The following is an 18,607-nucleotide window of genomic DNA, read 5'->3' on the forward strand; positions in this document are numbered from 1 at the left end:
TGCTCATTGATCAAATGAAGAAGCTCATCATAGGAGGGAAAATCTTCATCGAATTCATCATCACTTACATTGCTATTCATACCTTTGGCCATAAGTCACTTGTGAGATGGCTTACGAGACAACTTGTGTGATGATGACCTTAAGGAAGAGCTTCTCTTTGAGGAGTGGATGGTGAGTTTTATCGCTTAAGATTGAATCTTCATCATCACTCAACCATCTCCCTATGCTTGCGAATGCTTTGGCTCTTCCCCTTGTCTCCCTCTTCTTGATCTTGGCTTTCTTCTCTTTCTTGATGTGATCAATTGTTTTGACCAAGTCTTGAATGGAGATTGGATGATCAACCTTGACATTGATCCTCTTCATGTTCTTCTCCAATTTTGAGAAGAGTTTGGACATCTTGGGATCAATTTCTTCATCACTAGATGTGCTTTGACCATCCTCTTCATCGCTCTCTTTATTTTTATCTCCATCATCTTCACTTGAGCTTGACTCTTGCTCTTATCTCCCCATCCTTGTCTTCATGTGTTTATATTGAGCTTGCTTGCTTATGAGAGTAAGGTTCTTGGCGTCGAATGAGGTAGGATCTTCCACCTCCACATTCATGGTCATCTCATGGGCGGTGATCTTGCCGAGCACTTGACTTAGAGTCATCTTTTTTATGTCGTTGTTGTCGTAGATGATGGAGACGATCAACTTGTACTTTTGAAAAAGAGTTTGGAGTATTCTTCTCACCACTTGATCATCTTTAATTGACGTCAAACATAACACATTGATCTCATTAACAAGAATATTCAAACGAGAAAACATATCATTAGCACTTTCATGAGGCAGTTGCTTGATGCCATTAACCTTAGTAACAAGAACATGATATTTCTCATTGCGCACATGCTTGTGACTTCATACATTTCAACCAGACTAGTCCAAATATCATGTATATTGGTGAGAGAATAAACACGATTAAATACATCAAAATATATAGATGATAAAATGATACTTTTTGCCAGTGCATCTAATTACCTCTCCATGTTGGTAAGGCGTTGCCTCATCCCTTCCTCGGTTACTCTCCAAACATCTAACCCTCGGGCTTGCAAATAATAAGTCATTAGAATTTTCCACCAGGTGAAATTTGTGCCATCAAAAAGTGGAGCACTATGGGAATCCATCCCAAACTCGAACGTCACAACTCTAGGATGTTAAGCCTATCATGAGTACGAGGCTCTGATACCAATTGTGAGGGATCGATGACGTCCTAAGAGGGGGGTGAATTAGGACACTTAGAACTATTTCGGCTCCAAAAACAACACAGGATAAACCTATATCAATTTCTATATAAATGTGTTCTAGGTTTATCTAGTGTGTCTACTCTACCGATCAAAACGCTTACAACCTATCTAAGAAGGTAATTGCAAGTAAGTAAATGCGAAACGTAAATAAAGTAGAGAGCAAACTCGACACAAGAATTTTTTCCTGTATATCGATGGCATGAATGCCACCCCTAGTCTGCGTTGAAGCTCCACAAAGGATATGCTCCCGGTCATGGCTCTTGAGCCACCATGTCACAAAGACAAGGTCCCCACTCGGATGAGCTAACAAGCCACCAAGGCAAGGTCTCACCACTAGCCTTTCTTCCGATTCCTTGCCGCCATGATCACTTTAGAGCTTGAGCCATCAAGGCAAGGGTCTCTACGTTCCCATACACGCTTCTCCACACCAAGTCGGAGGGTCAACAAGCTTGAGCAACTCCAGCTCAAGTTGCCGGCGAGTCACCAAGACTCCAAGGTGCCGCCGTACGAAGAGGTACAAGTTTGGATCACTCATTGATCCACTCTCTAGGCAGCAATCACCTAGCAACACACTCTCTAGGCCTATAAGCACTAATCACTCTCTAATTTTGTGCTTAATTGCCTTGGATGATCACTTTAAGTACTTTAGTGACTTAGATGTCTTCTCAGATGTATATGAACTTCTCTAGACTTTAGCACTCTCAAATGACTGAGTGGAGAGGTATTTATAGCCTAAACCCCGAACACTAGCCGTCATCCCAACGGCTCAGAAAGTTGTTAAAACTGGATGACCCGGTGAGAACAATAGTACTAACACCGGATTATCCAGTGAGTACACTCACACAAACTAGCCATTGGAACCCCACTTATGTCACTGTGAACACCGAACACTCTGGTGTGTACTGCAACATCATCACTGAACATTCCGGTGAGTATACCTTAGCTATCTGAGCCAACATCTTCTCTGTATAAATTGCTCTAGTGCCTTCTCTGGTGCTTATCAATTTATCATTGGACTATCCTGTGAGCAATCCTCAGCCATCCGAACCAAATGCAACCCTCTGTGGAAAATACACTCCGGTGTACACATGACTTCATTACCGGACCATCAAATGCCTTGAGCTTCGCCTGCCTCTTTGTACTGTTCATTGTTTAGTGTATTTGTTCACGGTACTCTTGCTTCAACTGGACTATCTGATGCCTTCAAAATCTTCTGCCCAGAACCAAATGCTCCGATGTGTATTGCTTGTTGAATACCGGATCATCCGGTCAGTTGATCTTCAACTTCAACTCTTGAAACTACCTTTGCTGGAATTTCTCCAATGCTTCTGCACATTTGACACTGGACCATCCAGTGAGGCAAAATTGCCTCCGTTTGTATGCACTGTTCATTGTCCGGTGTGTGCAACATATTTAACACCGGACCATCTGGTGAGAATAAAACTGCTACGACTTCACCAATTCAACCAAACTTTGTCCCTGCTTCGGTGGCTTCTTTATGTATTGCATCCATGAGATCTACAAACATATATTTTTGATAAACATGTTAGTTCCATTGACTATGTTATCATTAATCAATAAAATAATAAACATGACCTAATAGGGCAATTTTCCCTATACTAACCCATATACTTTGTGCTTGAGAGTGAGTTAGGGTTAGGTTTAATAAGAAGGCATGAGTTGAATTGAGATATTCAATATGCCAAGTTGAAAGAGCAAGATCAAGAAAAGCTCAGTGGATAACTTATATGATTGATGCTTGCGGTTCATGCCTTGGTGGTGAACTAAACGAACATGACGTGAAGAGTGAAGTCTCATATGCTTGGTGCATGGGAAGCTATCAAGAGGGTTTCATGAAGCTTCTAGAGATCAAATGAAGATCAAGATGGAAGCGATGATGATGATCATCATCAAGAGAAGAGGAGTTGATGAGCATTGAAGAGTTATGAGACGCGTTGGGGCTTGGATGATGTGTTCGTCAAGTCCGATGGGATTGCTCAAGGCAAATATATAACTAGAATATATTTTTTTAGTTTTACCAATCTCAAGAAGTTTGGTGGGAGACTGGGTTATAGGATCAATAGTCGTACTATCAAGAGGGGCTATCGAAAGTGTTGCTCGATTATTGTGCCAAGTGCTCAAACCATGTGCTTAAAGCGAGATGAGTTTGTATTGAGTTCGTTTTAGGAGTTCGAGATATCTAAAAGGTATGTTAGATTTAACCCTTTATTGTTGTCTGTCTTAGTGGCAAAAAGTGGTTGTGGCCAAACCTTAGTAGTGTTTGGTATGTTGCATGTGGTATCTAGTTTAATATTGGTGGATTAAGCTTTGTACAATATTTGGAAGTGTCTGAATCGGCTTTAGAGTGTTCCTAGTTTTGATCCAATGTGGTTGAGATTATGAAATCAGCTGGGATATGTAACCTTCTAAGTAAGCTTTTCGTAGAGTCCGAGATTGTCGAAATTGGACATCGGGTTCAAAAGTTATCGCTGTTTTTTCTTAGTGTCAATTGTGCTAATTAGATGTTATAATCCTGATTCTGGATGTTCCGATTCCGATTTTCAAAAACTTAGTGATCTCAGGTTCAAGTTAGTTTTAGATCGGATGTTTCGGTCCATACATCGGATGTTACGATGTATTTTTTTCCCAGGCCTGGATTGATTTTGAAGTTCAAATCTGTTATTTTGAACTAATCAGATGTTCTGATATGGAGTTCAGAACCTTCTATGTGGGCTGAAAATGTGTTCAACAACTAGTTTTTTTAGTGGGGTATAAATACCCCTTTACCTCCTTGCGTGGGGCAAGTCTTCGGAGGGGTTCGAAGGTATTTTTCAGGTGTCTACAAAGCCTTGAGAGATGTTGGAACTTGATGTTCCACATTTGAGTTCTCTCTTCCTCTCTCTAGGGTTGCTTTGTGATATCTAAGGCCTTTATGGCTTAGTGAGTAGAAAGAGATGTGTGTGAGGTGTGGTACTTTGGTAGCCCACGGTTAGTGCACTAGTTACATATATTTGAGCACTCGGCATTGATCGTGCATAAATCAGGGAGTTTGTTACTCTTGGAGACCACCATCTATTAGATGGCTTGGTGGTGGATTGCCAGTGATCTCATCAAATGAAGATTGTTAGGAGGCTTGAAAGTGATAGCGAAGCTCACCATGTCCGGAGTGGAGGAAGAGTTGACCATATTGGAGACGATGAGTGTTTTGTGCAACCTTGTGAGGAGAAGGGTTGAAAGAGGCCCGACTCAAGTATGTCCGAGCTTCCTCAACGGATATGTAGGATATCGGTGGATATCCGAACTTCAGTAACAAATCATTTGTCTCTGTATCTCTTTAGTCTTGTGCATTACTTTGATATTCCTACTTGTATGCTTATATGTATGTACATTAAGTTAAATTCGTGATATTCTGTCTAGCTATTTTACCTACATCGGAACATCCAATGAATAGTATCCGAACTTCTGATGAACAATATTAGAACTTCCTATTAGAGTTTCTTGCACATATTAGAATAATCTTTATCACACTAAGATTTTAACCTTCATATTTGTTTAAGATAATTGTGTACTAGTTGAGCCTAATATATTTAGGTTTTTTACTTGTGAAAAATCCATTAGTTTATTTTCACACAAGTTTAGATCAACTTTTGAATAGGGAAAGAAGTTTTCAAAAATACATACTCACCCCTCTAAGCAACATCGTTGTCCTTTCATCTTTTTACCCAACTTCTGCCATTCAATCTCCACTATTGTGCCAGTGGACCTCTTCTCAATCTCAGATTTTTAGTTGAACAATAGTTGAAAGCTCTCTTCATACTTCCCATGAATCTGATCAAGTGGTAGCCTCATCCATGCCCATGCCTTAGAATATTTCAACTTGATCTCATGTTGTTCTTCTAATTTCTCCTTTGCTGCATTTGGACCCTTATTTGGGTTCTTCTTTATTAGTCTCCAAGCCTATTTGCTACCCACCCTTGAGTAGCCATCTTCCCCTGCTTCAAATTGGCAGTAGAACAATCATGTTCAAATTGAAGAACCTTTACCCGCACATGAAAACAAATGAAGATTACACCACATCTATAAATGAGCATTCAAAGGTTCTTCAATAGTATGAAATTACTTTTGTTGTGCGCTCATCCTAAAATCTAGAAGCATGAATGCGCCATGGACAACCATTATGTGCACATCTAGAAATGAATCTTGTGGGATCTGCTTCAAATTAGCAAATTCAAAACCTCTTCTAATGGTATAGTGCCGGATTGCTTTTCTGAATGTTAAGATGTCAGGAAACAAATAGTCCTTTTCAACGATTGGGTTCTCTGGATCATGTAAGACATTTATTTCCCCTAGGTCTACATCATTTATCTCTACCTTAGGTAGTTGTGCACTACTAGTTGGTTCATTAGGCTGGGCATGTTCGTCAGGATGAACTGGTTCAAATGATTCTACAGTTGGTTCAAAAATATATAAGTGCTCATCATTGACACGTACATGGCTTTGGAACATCTGCTTCTATGGCTGTAGGTTCTTCAAGATCTGCTTCTTTGGATGCAGATGCTCCCTGGCCCGTCCAAGGCTATGAACTACCATACTGAGAAGATTGATCCACAAATGGAAAAGAATAAGCATGCTGACTAGGTGTTGAAGGGCATGCCTCACTAAAGAGTTCTTCAAGTGGTAGGACTTGCTGGCTATGTATTAAACTCATATTTAACAAACTTGACTGTACTAAACAAGTGCTCCACACACATCTCATCATTGTACATTTCAAGCAATTTTACCATTTGAGTTTGATCTACTAGACTCATATCTTCACCCAATGTCTTGTTAAAGAATCACACTACTGTAGTCTGGTCCTTGCCCTATTTCAACTCAGTTTGTAAGCTTTTCATGAGTAAATTTACTGAAAAAGATTTTGTCTCCATGATCCATTTCAAAGATCGCCCCTTGTTATACATGCTCCTACTATGTGAATCGATCGATACAAATGCTTCAACCTTGAGGACTACCGTGAAGAATGGCCTACCAACAAATCAAAAAATTAAACGAATTCAATCCCATTTAGAGACAACTTTTAGACCATTCCATCCTTTTCTACCGATATATGGGTGGATCTGCATCAGATTCATAAGGTAGGGGAAGGATGTACCTCGTTCCAGGGTCGTCCTTCTAGTCCAACCACCGCGAGCAGCTCCGTGCGGGCCTCAGGCTCCCATCACCAGTTGTGTAGGTGCTGAGCGGTTGCCTCCCTCATGGTCGCCTCCGCGCCAACCTGAGCTAGGGTTAGAGTTCGTTAACTACGAGCAAAGAGCTATAACAGGCACCACTTGGTCGAGTCGGACGCGAAGCTAACAAAACAGCTCGAGGCAGGGGGCATTTTGGACCATGCGAAAATACGCGGCGGTTGGAATGCGACTTGGGTGTATAAAATGACATTGGTGCAATAGAACGAGATTTGTAATGATATGGTTACAAATATCCTATTTATAATAATATTATTTTATTTTTTAAATTTGTAATAGTACGGATCTGATTAATCCAAAGATTTTTGTCTAGAAAAACTATGCACGGGAGAAAGAGGTCTTCAAGCAAACGCAAACCAGCCGAGTGGAACAACAGCCAAGAGCAGGGAGGAGCCATCCTTTGGATCCGCCTCCATGGCTGCCGCTTCTCCCCTCGTTTCTCTTTCCCTCCTCCTCCTCCTCCTCCCAGCCTCTAACGCTATCTACTGCGACGAGGACGACTGCTACGACCTCCTCGGGTACCACTTCCTTCTTCCTCCCCTCCATTCTTCTTCTTGGTTTCTTGGTTCTTTCGCCCCCTCACAAGTTCGGTGCGCGCCGCAGGGTTAAGCAAGACGCGAACGCGTCGGAGATAAGGAAAGCCTACTACAAGCTCTCCCTCAAACAGTGAGTTCCCTCCCGCCTTTCTTGATTCTTGCCCGTAGCTTCTTCCTCCAATTCGACCTAATGCAACGACGACCGTTTCTTGGAATGTCCTGTGCTGTGTAGCCATCCGGACAAGAGCCCTGATCCGGAGTCGCGGAAGCTCTTCGTCAAGATCGCCAATGCTTACGAGGTCTGGCATCGACACTCCTGCACTTCTCTTTCTTGCTTGAACTGGCATCTCTTCCTGGCGATGGCTCAACGATACATGGCGTTCAAGATCTGTTGTCTAATTCCATGTGTTGGTGCCAATTTGTGCAGGATTTGTCACGTGCACCGATATGTTTTTGAATTTCATCCATGAATCTTGCCCAAATCGTAGAGTAACCACAGTATCTGGAATGCACTCCAAAGAATCACACATTCAGTATCTTATTTAACCGCAGTACATATTTAGGAGTTCAGTTTCCCAGGTTCATTTCTGACAGCCGTGGTCCATGTGTAGTGATAGAGGTGGCCCACCAACATCATTTTTCATTTGTTGAGGTCACATCATCTCTCCACCTCCTGTTTCTTGAATTTGTCACTGTACATGGGCATGGGAAACGGAGCCCCGTAAGAATGTATAAAATGAGACACTAGATGTGCAATTCCTTGATATATGTCCTTAAATCTGTAGTTACACGATAAAAGACACTAAATGTGTAGTTCCTTAATGTATGCCATCAAATCTATAGTTTCGTTTGTCCAACTTATTTGTATTGTGAAATTTACTCTTCTTATTTGTTTGAGCCCTCAAAGTGTCAGTTTTGTACTTTGAGATTTGGTCGAAGAAATTAGTTTCCTGATTTACTATTGCTGATATGAAATTGGTAGTTATTATTATCTGTGGCCCATGGCAAGACACCAGAGTTGAGAACTTGAGATTACCCTGATCGTATTGCTTGGTTGCACAAGGACTTGCCATTTCTCTGGGTATATAGCTGACAAAACATTTGCATACAGCTTGTCATATTTGTCAAGTTGTTCAGACAATGAAATTCACATAACCAACATTCGTTCTGGTTGGCCAGATAATTTGTACAAATTTATGCTCCTTTTCTAATCTAATATGGAGTTGTGATTAGCATTGAACTGTTGACCTTGCAAGATGAAATTAAGTACTTCCTTTTGTGAAGCGCACGGCTGTTTACTACTCTTCGCATCTTGCTATGCTCCACTTTTGTTTGGTTCCTGAATTTGTCTCTTCCAATTGTTGTTTTTTCTAAATTTGTCCCTTCCAATTGTTGTTTGGCTCCTGAGTTGATTTAAATTTCATCCCTCAGATCCTAAAAGATGAATCTACAAGGGAGCAATATGACTATGCTATTGCACATCCAGAGGAGGTAAACCTGCATTCCCTCATTTCTTGTTCTGGAAAGATACGGATAAATTGTCTGTCTTCATCATTCCATTGGAAACTTTCATATTCCATGACCACATCATTTTTGTTTTTTTAAATAAATTATGTGTTAGTCAATTTCTATTTATATTCTTTTTATATACTACGTACCATTGTATGCTTTTGTTTCATCACCACTAGATATGAACCATCGAGCTATATCTACCACAGGTCCATGTCGCCTCTTTCTATTTGTGAGACACACTCCTTAGTTTGACCTTTTGCTTTTTCAGAACTCAGAAAAACATGCATTTAAAGAAAGAACGCTGAACATTAGCATGGTGCAGATAGCGAAAATAGCAGCTGCTATGCCACATATGCACTCTTTTGACTTATTAACACATATGCAACATATTTCCGTGCTATGTTTAGATTTTTGGTGAACTAAATTAGTTTTCTAACACAAAGGATTGTCCTGTGCTCAAGTTTGAATTTGAAAATATATATCATTTTTTTTTCTGAAAATAGTCAATTGACATTGAAAAGAGCTATATTTTTTAATTAAAAAATGGATACCCATGAACTGAAAGCTAAAGCATTTGAATTGAAATCTTGAATATTGTTAGTAAATTTTGGAATCTCAACTAGTTTGTTGCAGTTTCAATTTTCTATTTTTCACAAGATTTAGATTTTATAATTATAAAGTTTTGATATCCAAAATCTAATTGAGATTATCTCTGTTATATTTGTCCTTAACACCTGTGCACTGCTAATAGCCAGTTTCGTATTTATTTATTTGCTTATTTATTCTTCATTTCAGGTTTTCTACAACACAGCTCAGTACTATAGAGCATACTATGGACATAAAACGGTTCGATTTTTCTATCCATAAAAGTTTGAGCAGCAATGTTCCGCATAATATCGATAGTACTGCAACTAACTGAGCTGCCTGTTTGTGATAGGATCCTCGGGCCGTATTAATTGGTCTTCTTCTAGTTGTTTCAGCATTTCAATACATAAACCAGCTGACAAGGTATAACCAGGTATGGGCATGGAATAAAACAGGAAAATTTATAGGTTGTCGAATTTTTAGCTGTGATTCAAATTGGTTGTTTATGAACCAAATATTCAACTCATTCAGAAAATTTCAATACTGCTGATACCTATTAATATCAAAGTCGCTAAGCAATTTAACATACTATCCATTATATTGCTTTCAAAAGAATAACTGCAGTTTTTTTAAGAATTGTATCCATTACTGTTATACAAGTTTGAACTTGTCATAAAACCCAAATTCTTTTCCATAGGTATTCCACTTTATTTTCGTGGAACCTTTTACCATCTCAGAGTTCGCAGTTTTTAAAACTCTTCTATAGGTATTTATTGTATTGGTCTCGCAAATACTTAGGATACTAGCTCGATCTAACTTTGTGTAATTAGATATATTATGCTACTACTTTGCTTTAGTTCATTAAGCTTCTACCATAATCTTTTTTCTCTAATCAATATTCATTTCGAATAAATAATATTTTTGTTTGCGAAGATTTGTAATTTAGAGAACTGTGTCTTATACAGTTTTTATTTCTATATGTAATATTATCATGAATATCATCATAAAGCATATGATACTGTATCCTTTGCCCCATTGAACAATAGAAAGGCAACCAAGTGCTTTAGCATTACATTACATTACAAAATTTACAATAGATCTTTAGCCGTGCAAACATTAAAAGTGTAATGCCCTTGTTGCAGGCGATAGAAAGCGTCAAACAAACTCCTGCTTACAAAAATAGGTTAAAAGCATTGGAGTTTGAGCGAACAGGGGGGATCGCAAGCAAAAAGAAGGGTCACAGGCAGGTGGACAAGTAAGAACCATATCTGATAACTGTTTCTTTTTTTGGCCAGTTTATTTTATATGAGAAATTCAGAGCTGCTTTGATTCAGGCTCTATTTGTATTTTACTTTTGGTGCTCGAAAAAAAATTAAAGACGTGTTTTATTTATTGTCAACATGATGTTGGGAATTTTTCAACAGGCTTGATATATTCATATGCTTTCCTAGAAAAAACGTTGCTCTTTCAAAAACTGCATGTTTCAGAAAGATACATGCTGATATCATGTTGCAATTCTTGATGCACATATTCTATTGATATTTTTTGTGGTGCAGTCTTTCATAATATCAAAAGTATTCTCTAGTGACCTAGTTTTCTGTCATGTATCACTTTGCATTTGTTTACCATGTCTGGTATAATGGCTTTCTTTCTCACATAGAAAGGTTTGTTTTGAGCTGGTATATAAAAGCTTCATTTCTCATGTAGGAAGGTCGAACAAGAGCTCAGTAATGAACTCGAATTGCAGATCCATGGGGTCGAGAAACCATCTATGTGGAGGCTCTATGGTGTCCAATTTGTACTTTTGCCTTACTCCATTGGCAAGGTCAGTGCATCCTTATAAATTTGTACGTTTTGAGCAGATTTAATTGCAAAGAACCCACTGTCCGTTTCAACTAGTTGCAGTTACCTACTCATGATTATAAAATTTGACATGAAGCGTACTGACTGTACTGCATGTATAACTTTTCATGTGGCAGGTGCTTATTTGGGAGATTTGTTGGTTTTGGAGATACCGGGTAAAGAAACTACCATATGCATGGGATGATGCGTGCTACTTGACTTGGACTTCACTCAAGATGCCTGCCAATACATGGAAAAATATTGGTAATCACCAATTCATCTAGCAATATGTGAGAGGCTGTTATTGGTGGGGTTTTGTTGGTGAAGGTTGCAGGAGTGATGGATTGGGGGAGGGCTCATGGACCTTAGCGGCCGGATGGCACCATGCCAAGGAGAAAATACGCCAGTGGTGCGACGGGAGAGGGAGAGGGAGAGGAAGTAGGGCTTTCTTGTTGTTCATGCTCAAAGAATGATGCCTTGTCCATATTAGCAGTGGCATGCCTACCATAATATAATCCGAATAACAAATGCTAACTAGATGATGATAAGATCTATAATACCCTGTTGCTGAGGGAGGCCCCTAACTGACTAGGGCTGGGCTGTTGGGGCGCCATCTACCTGCGGTTGCTGCACCCTCCTGTGTACACGTAGCTGCAGCCGTTTGCCACTTCCTGTGGCAGTAAATCCCCACCATGGCAGAATCTTTGTTATACCAATTAATTAAACGTGCCCGTGTGTTTATCCAGGTAATAAACTTTCATAGCATCCAGATGCTATTGCTTGGTTCAGCTTGTGCCACACCCTCGGTGTATCTTGCTTATTCCACCACATCTGGCCTATACCACACCCTTGGCTCTACCACAAGGAGGTTGTCAGGATGATGTTTAAACTTGTTAGAAGTTTGTTTGTTGGAGAGTAGTTTGTTTCAGTGGTTAGAGGTTTTATTGGGAGGTGGAAGGAAGGCTGGCCCACCTATTAAGGCTGAATAACGGACTCACCAATTGATTCTTTAATAGTAGTGTGTGTGTCTTATATATATATTCGTTTGGCTTAGTGCTATTTGGGTTCTAAATTCTGGAACATTCTATGTTGCTTTACTTTCCGAACATAAATGCCATTTCCAGACCAGATTACTTTGATTTTTCAAATCTGAACCCTAATCTATTATATGTACACATCCAAGTTTTGCAGTCAACTAGCATATGCAAGTTGCCTTCTTTACCCTTCTATGGACTAGGGACAATTTTGCCACAATGGACAATTTTGACCCCACAAATACCAAAATTTCCTTCTTTCCCCTTCTTACTCCGATCCTCTTCTCTTCCTTTTCAGCACACAGCAAGCACTGTCTGTTAAGGTACTGTCTGTCTTTCCCGGTTGCTCGGCTGTGGTAGAGCTTGCCACCGAGCCGTTGCACACTTTGTTTATGCCTTCATCGTCACCCTCTTCATAGTACTCATCCTCCACATCAGAGGATGATAAAGGAAGTACCAAAGCAAGCGAGAAAGCAAGCGAATGATTGAGCGGGGCGACCCAAAGTGGCAGGCCCCTGTGGAACAGAGTCTGGGACAGTGGGGCGCCACCTTTAGCCCGTGAGGGCTCAATGATGGCAATCTTGCACCGGCAGTGTGCTGGTTTTTGCGAAGTTGACCGTGGGGTGGTGGAGAGGTGGGGGTGGGGGTGGGAGGCAGGAAGGGTGAGGCCCCTGTTATAGTGGAGACTATAGTAGTGCCTGGTGGCTTCACCATTGGAGCTGCCCGTGGCTGAGGCGGAGCAAAGGGAAGGGGCATCGGGGGCACGGCATGTAGCAGGGAGGAGAAGACTGAGGAAGATGAGGGGGTCAAGGTGGAAAGTGGGTATGGTGGCGTCGCCGGTGTGCTGTAGTCGCGGGCGAGGGGCTGGGTGAGGTTCTCGGTGGGCAATGCCTCTCTTCTGTTTGGCCAAAAATAGAATTAGAGAAAGAACGAGCAAGGAAGGGAGGAAGAAGATGAGGGAAAAAAATGTCCATAGTGGCAAATCATCAATGTATCCCCTCAAGATAATGGCATTTGACCTTCAAAGTAATGGGCAGGAAAAGATCAAAGCCCAAAGTATTAGGTAGCAAAAAATCAATTACGCATTTAAGTTTTCAAATGGTAATATTTTTTAAAGTTAGCATACATTTCATTAAGTATTGATTTTTTACTGAATGGCAAAAGAATAACGCAGCATGTATAAGCACAAGAGGGTGGGGTGAGGGAGGTATTGAATATTTTATTGGTGGATAGAGTTTGTCCCTGCACGTATTTTTGGATGCTCTGCCGCCAGAGTGTGAACTGTTTTATCAGCACTGAAAACTGTTTTTCTTTTATGAACAGAATGAAATAAGCTACCTAGCAAATGTATATCAGCCAGAAAATTTTAATCAGGGGGGGGCCATGTAGCCAGAACTAATCATTGGCTGGTGCCAAATGTTTGATATTTTGTTTTCCCCCTTAATTTCGAATTTGATCTAGATTCAAATTGAGATGAGGAAGTATTTGATACAACACCAAATAGCAATTCCTTGTTTATACTTACTGGATCTGTGTTGGCATGCCAAGTATTGTGCTTGGCAAAAGGCTTGGGGAAGTATTTCATTCAGTGTAGTGCAGAATGTAGTTATAATAGTAAAATGATTGCTATAAAACACGTTTACTGCCAGTGATCCACTGCTTAACTGGTTGAACTAGGAAACTGCTAGTTGAACCATACAGTGGGACTTGGGGGCACTAGCCAGTGTGACCAACTTGCATACTCTTCAAAGATATACCTAGCAAATTTGCCCGTTTACTGAATTGAACATTTGAATTTGTTTGCATGGCCTCTTTCTTAATTCATATCTTGTGTTTCAGATGAGTCTGTGAAGGATAATCTAGTCACTAGGCGCCTTTGGGAAAAGAATAACATGGAGAGGTACATGGCGGAGATGAGAAAGGAATCAAAGCGCAGAAGATAGCTGTATCTTATTTTTTGGCTAGAGATTACAAGAGTTATTTGACGGCACGGCATGTAGGACAGCATACATACTGGAGTGAAAAAGGAATACATTAACTCAGTCTTGAATTCATCGGCGGGTCATGATGTGACGTCCGAAGTGTCATGCCACAGAACAAAGATGCAGAGTAATTTTGTAACCCTGTGAACGAACTGTAATCACATCGTTGAATGTGTAGGGTAATTCCATAACAGAGTATTTGTTTTTGTCCCGTACGATTTCCCGTCTATTTGAAATTAGTCGGAGGAACATCTATACATGTGTAATGGAGACTTAACCGAAGAGTTGAACAAGACATTGTTTCTGTGATGAGTAACGGGGTTGAAACAGTTCATTTGTCATTGAGGGATATGCTTTCTCTCCATCTCTTTCGTTCCATCTTCCTCCCTAGTCTCTATCCATCTCTTTCACTTGCCCCAGCGCCTATTTATTCCTATGTCTTTCTCGGTAAAAAACCAACTGCGATTTCTGATAAGTCTTTCTGCTTAGAGCAAGAAGCGGACTTTCAATCCTATTCGGATCTTGCAAGACTGACTTTTGTGAAACTTATTGGAGCTGCACTTCCTCGGTTCACGAATGAAAGTAAAGAGTTCAATTCCTTATTCCAAGCGAAGAAAGACTCTTCCTTAAAAATGATAGTCTAGTCTTTTGAAGCGCCTATATATAGTATTTCATTGGATCTGATTGGTCCAGTTTATTACTAGAATTAAAAGACTAGAGTGAGGAATGATGAGCTATTAGGCTAACCGTACCTATAAATAGGATAACCGGAAATACCCTAGATAGAAGGAAAGCGGCCGGCCTACTATGGGCACCTGTAGGGATTAGTGTGTGAGACCGCGATCCACAAACTGACGCATGGTTGCCTGTCGCCTCGCCTCCGTCTATACTTGCAAATAGCCTTGCCGTATTGGTGGTGGCAAAGGTTCAATTGCTTATTGTCGTTACTAATGTTCAAGTTGGGATGATTTTCTCGGGGGCTCCTTGCTTCGTCTCACTCCGTTTGATCTTCAACCAACATGGGACCTCCGTTTGATATCTCTAGCGGGTTCTGTGCAGATGTTGCGCACGCCGGATACCAGCATAGAGAAGGAAAAGCAAGTGTCCAAGCAAAAGCTACTCTCGGTCATTGTCAAGCCGCCCCGCAACGGTCTTCCTACAGGGATGTTGTCCTATCCGATGCCATCGATGCAGGGACCACGAGGTAGCCAACACGAAGTAATCAATCCGATGGGTGGTGGCAAGAGGCGGCGTAAAGAGAAGCCTGCCGTCCACTCGCGACTGGGCAAAATGGACAGCGATCCTCTACAGTGTAGAAGGCAATGTATTTACTGTAGCAGCGAAACAGTAAAATATGAGTAGATAAATAATGATTTGTAGTGGTCTGATCCGTTGATTTTTATCTGGAAGGGTCCTCTGCAGTTGCTAGCAGAGGATCCCGATCGGGGCAAAATGCATTCACTCTGTCCATGGCAGAATTGGCAACCACGTCCTCCCTGTCAAAAGGTCGCTGCTTTTAACTGCCTCGCCTCCGATCACAGGATTATACAGTGAAGAGATCTTCTACAGTGGATACTCTATTTAAAGTCTAGGCACAAGGATAGACCTGGTAGAACCCACCCGTCACTCCAGCCTACTCACTAATAGTCGCCCTTCACTGTAGATATTCATAGCGCTTCATATTTTAATGGTATAAATTTTTCTTATTAAAAAATTCTAATATCTTGTTATTTACAAACTAAGGGTTTAGATGTTTAGAGAGTCACCGAGAAAGGGATGCGATCTTGTATCACCAACAAGAAGAGACAATTAAATGCATTAGCAAAGGGTATCTTTTATCATCTTTAAATGTCAATGCATTTAATCGTTTTTATTCTCTTACCAATACACATGATATTTGAAATAGTCTCATTCAAATATATGAAGACACAAATGATGTGCGCAATGAGAAATATCATGTGCTTGTTAATAAACTCAATAGCATCAAACAATTTTCCTATGAAAATGCTAATGATATATACTCACGTTTGAATATTCTTGTCAATGAGATCAATAGCTTAGGTTTGATGTAAATTAATGATGACCAAGTGATGAGAAGAATATTTTAAACTCTTATTTCAAAGTACAAGTTGATAGTCTCTATCATCTACGATAACAATGACATCAAGAAGATGACTCTAAGTCAAGTACTCGACAAGATCACCGCTCATAAGATGACCATAAACATAGGGGTGGAAGCCTCTTCCTCATCCGACGCTAAGATTCCTACTCTCACAAGCTAGCAAACACCATGCTTACACATGAAGGTGAAGATGAGAAGGCAAGAGCAAGAGTCAAGCTCAAGTGAAGATGATGGAGATGAAGATGAAGATGAAGAGAGTAATGAAGATGATGAGCAAAATACATCAAGTGATGAAGAATGGACCCTGTAGTCTCCAAGCTCATCTCTCAAGTAGAGAAGAACATCAAGAAATCAATGCCAAGATTAATCATCAAATTTCTATAAAAGATTTGGTCAAAACTATTGATCGCATTAAGAAGGAGAAGAAGACTAAGAGCAAGAGGGAGATAAGGAGAAGAGCCAAAGCATTTGCAGTCATGAGAAGATGGGTGCGTGAAGATAAAGATTTAAGCTCAAGTGATGAGAGCTTTGCCACCCACTCCTCCAAGAGAAGCTCTTCCTCAAGGTCATCATCACGTAAGTCATCATACAAGTGCCTTATGACCAAAGGTATGGATAGCAATGTAAGTGATGATGAATTTGATGAGGATTCTTCCTCCTATGATGAACTCATTTATTTGATCAATGAGTAATAAAGGGTCCTTAAGAAACAATCTAAGTAACTTAAGAAATTCAATACCCTCAATGACATTCATGCTACCTTTGTTTCTAATTATGAACAATTATTGAGTAAATTTAATTTGCTAAACAAGGAGCATGATGAGCTTAAAGCAAAATTTGAGTGCATTGAATCTCGATCTAAGGCCCCTTTAGAGCAATCTACCTCTCTATTTAATTTTAATCCTAAGGTAGATACTTCTACTTCTTGCAATGAGATATGTGTTGAGAATGCTCTTGTAAAACCATCTAATGAACTCATTGCGTAAGAAAATGACGAGCTCAAGCAAGAAATCAAAAAGCTCAAGGACTTGGTAAGATTAAATGGCAAGAACCATGTCCAACCTCTTTAAGATAACTATACAACTATGGTGAAGAAGCTTACAGAGGGGTCCACCATGAAATGCTTCAAATGTCATCAAGAAGGCCATAAGTCCTTCCAATACAAGTAAGTCAAGAAGGAGATCAAGGAGAAGAAAAAGATCATGAACATGTCTAACAAGACCTGCAACATCTACACCAAGTCCAACTACTAGATCAAGACCGAGAGCAACCACTAAAAACTCAAAAAGAAGAACAATGGCAAGGTGGTTGCACATATGGTTGGGAGAAAGGACCGGGGTGGAACTAACCCATTTGAGTGCCAAAGAAGTCATCACCAATATGAAGGGATCCCAATCGATTTGGGTTCCAAAGAATACTTAAAGTCTGAGGCGGCTATGAGATTTGGAGACTTGGCTCACAAGATAAAGTCAAGGTTCAATCGAAGAAGCCAAGTACATAAGATTTGGCGCTTTGATGAAGATCATTATCATCATAAACCTAAATCCCCATCCAAAGATAATGAAGTAATGATAGCTAGACTTTTGTTCATGTTTTTTGAACCATTGTCTTGTCTAGGACTGTATGTGTATATTTTAATTTTTTTCAATGCCTAGTTTTCATATGGTAGGTTACTTATGTTTATCTCTAACCTATGAGCAACCTACATGGTTTATTAGTTGTAGGTTATTTTCATGGTACTAGTTTTACATTAGTATCTTTTATGTGCTATGAACCAATCTATATAATACCCTTTACATTGTTATAAATAACAAGTGCATATATCTCGCAAGTATTCAACACTTTTATGTACACATTTAGGGGGGAGTATATCTTATGGATTGTGATTTTAAGACTAACATATGTTGCTACATGTATCTTTTGTAGTCTTATGGAGAAATCAACATGTCCCCGGAGGTATGAAATGCTTAAATACTTCAATTAGTATTATTGTCAATTCATTTTTATATTTAAGCTACCTCCATGCATGATATGACTTAAACTTTCTACCTATACTAATTGTCTAGATGTACATATATTACTACATTTTTACAAGTGGTATTCATAAGTGAGTCTCATTATATGTATTCACACATAAAGGGGAGTTTATATTATATCATGTGAGTTTCATGAATTATGATCCTTGCTTATCTTTTTCAATTGATATCAATATCTTCTATCCTTATAATTAGTATATTTTTTTTTTCAATTGATATCATTTTATTGGGTCATAAAGCTCTGTCCCATATGCTCTAACATTTTTTCACAATTTTAACATATGTTTGTAGTCTTTTTTGAGATTGTTGACAAAAGGGGAGAAGTTTGATGATCAAAGCAAGAAGCAAGATACATGATATCTAGGAATGCTGAAGTTGACAAAGGGAGAGAAGAAGAAGATACAAGAAGCAACATGAGGAACCTAGGTTGAC

General features: G+C 39.8%; 1 protein-coding gene across 1 annotated transcript; it reads left to right on the forward strand.

Moving 5' to 3' along the window:
• The first annotated feature begins 6,854 nt into the window (after window positions 1-6,854).
• Window positions 6,855-14,358, forward strand: LOC133903750 (dnaJ protein ERDJ7). The gene is made up of 10 exons (XM_062345211.1): window positions 6,855-7,044; window positions 7,130-7,192; window positions 7,295-7,361; window positions 8,494-8,553; window positions 9,370-9,420; window positions 9,512-9,592; window positions 10,302-10,414; window positions 10,867-10,984; window positions 11,139-11,265; window positions 13,875-14,358. The coding sequence occupies exons 1-10, from the start codon at window positions 6,941-6,943 to the stop codon at window positions 13,976-13,978; spliced, it is 888 nt and encodes a 295-aa protein (XP_062201195.1). The 5' UTR covers window positions 6,855-6,940; the 3' UTR covers window positions 13,979-14,358.
• Window positions 14,359-18,607: the final 4,249 nt, after the last annotated feature.

This window comes from Phragmites australis, chromosome 2 (assembly GCF_958298935.1).
Source record: "Phragmites australis chromosome 2, lpPhrAust1.1, whole genome shotgun sequence".
Classification (NCBI taxonomy): domain Eukaryota; kingdom Viridiplantae; phylum Streptophyta; class Magnoliopsida; order Poales; family Poaceae; genus Phragmites; species Phragmites australis.

Excerpts from the sequence above, each read along its gene's own strand:
- LOC133903750 (XM_062345211.1), top strand. The coding sequence starts at position 6,941 with ATGGCTGCCGCTTCTCCCCTCGTTTCTCTTTCCCTCCTCCTCCTCCTC. Across the intron at positions 10,985-11,138 it reads TGCCTTACTCCATTGGCAAG|GTGCTTATTTGGGAGATTTG; the intron begins GTCAGTGCATCC and ends TTCATGTGGCAG. Across the intron at positions 11,266-13,874 it reads CAATACATGGAAAAATATTG|ATGAGTCTGTGAAGGATAAT; the intron begins GTAATCACCAAT and ends CTTGTGTTTCAG.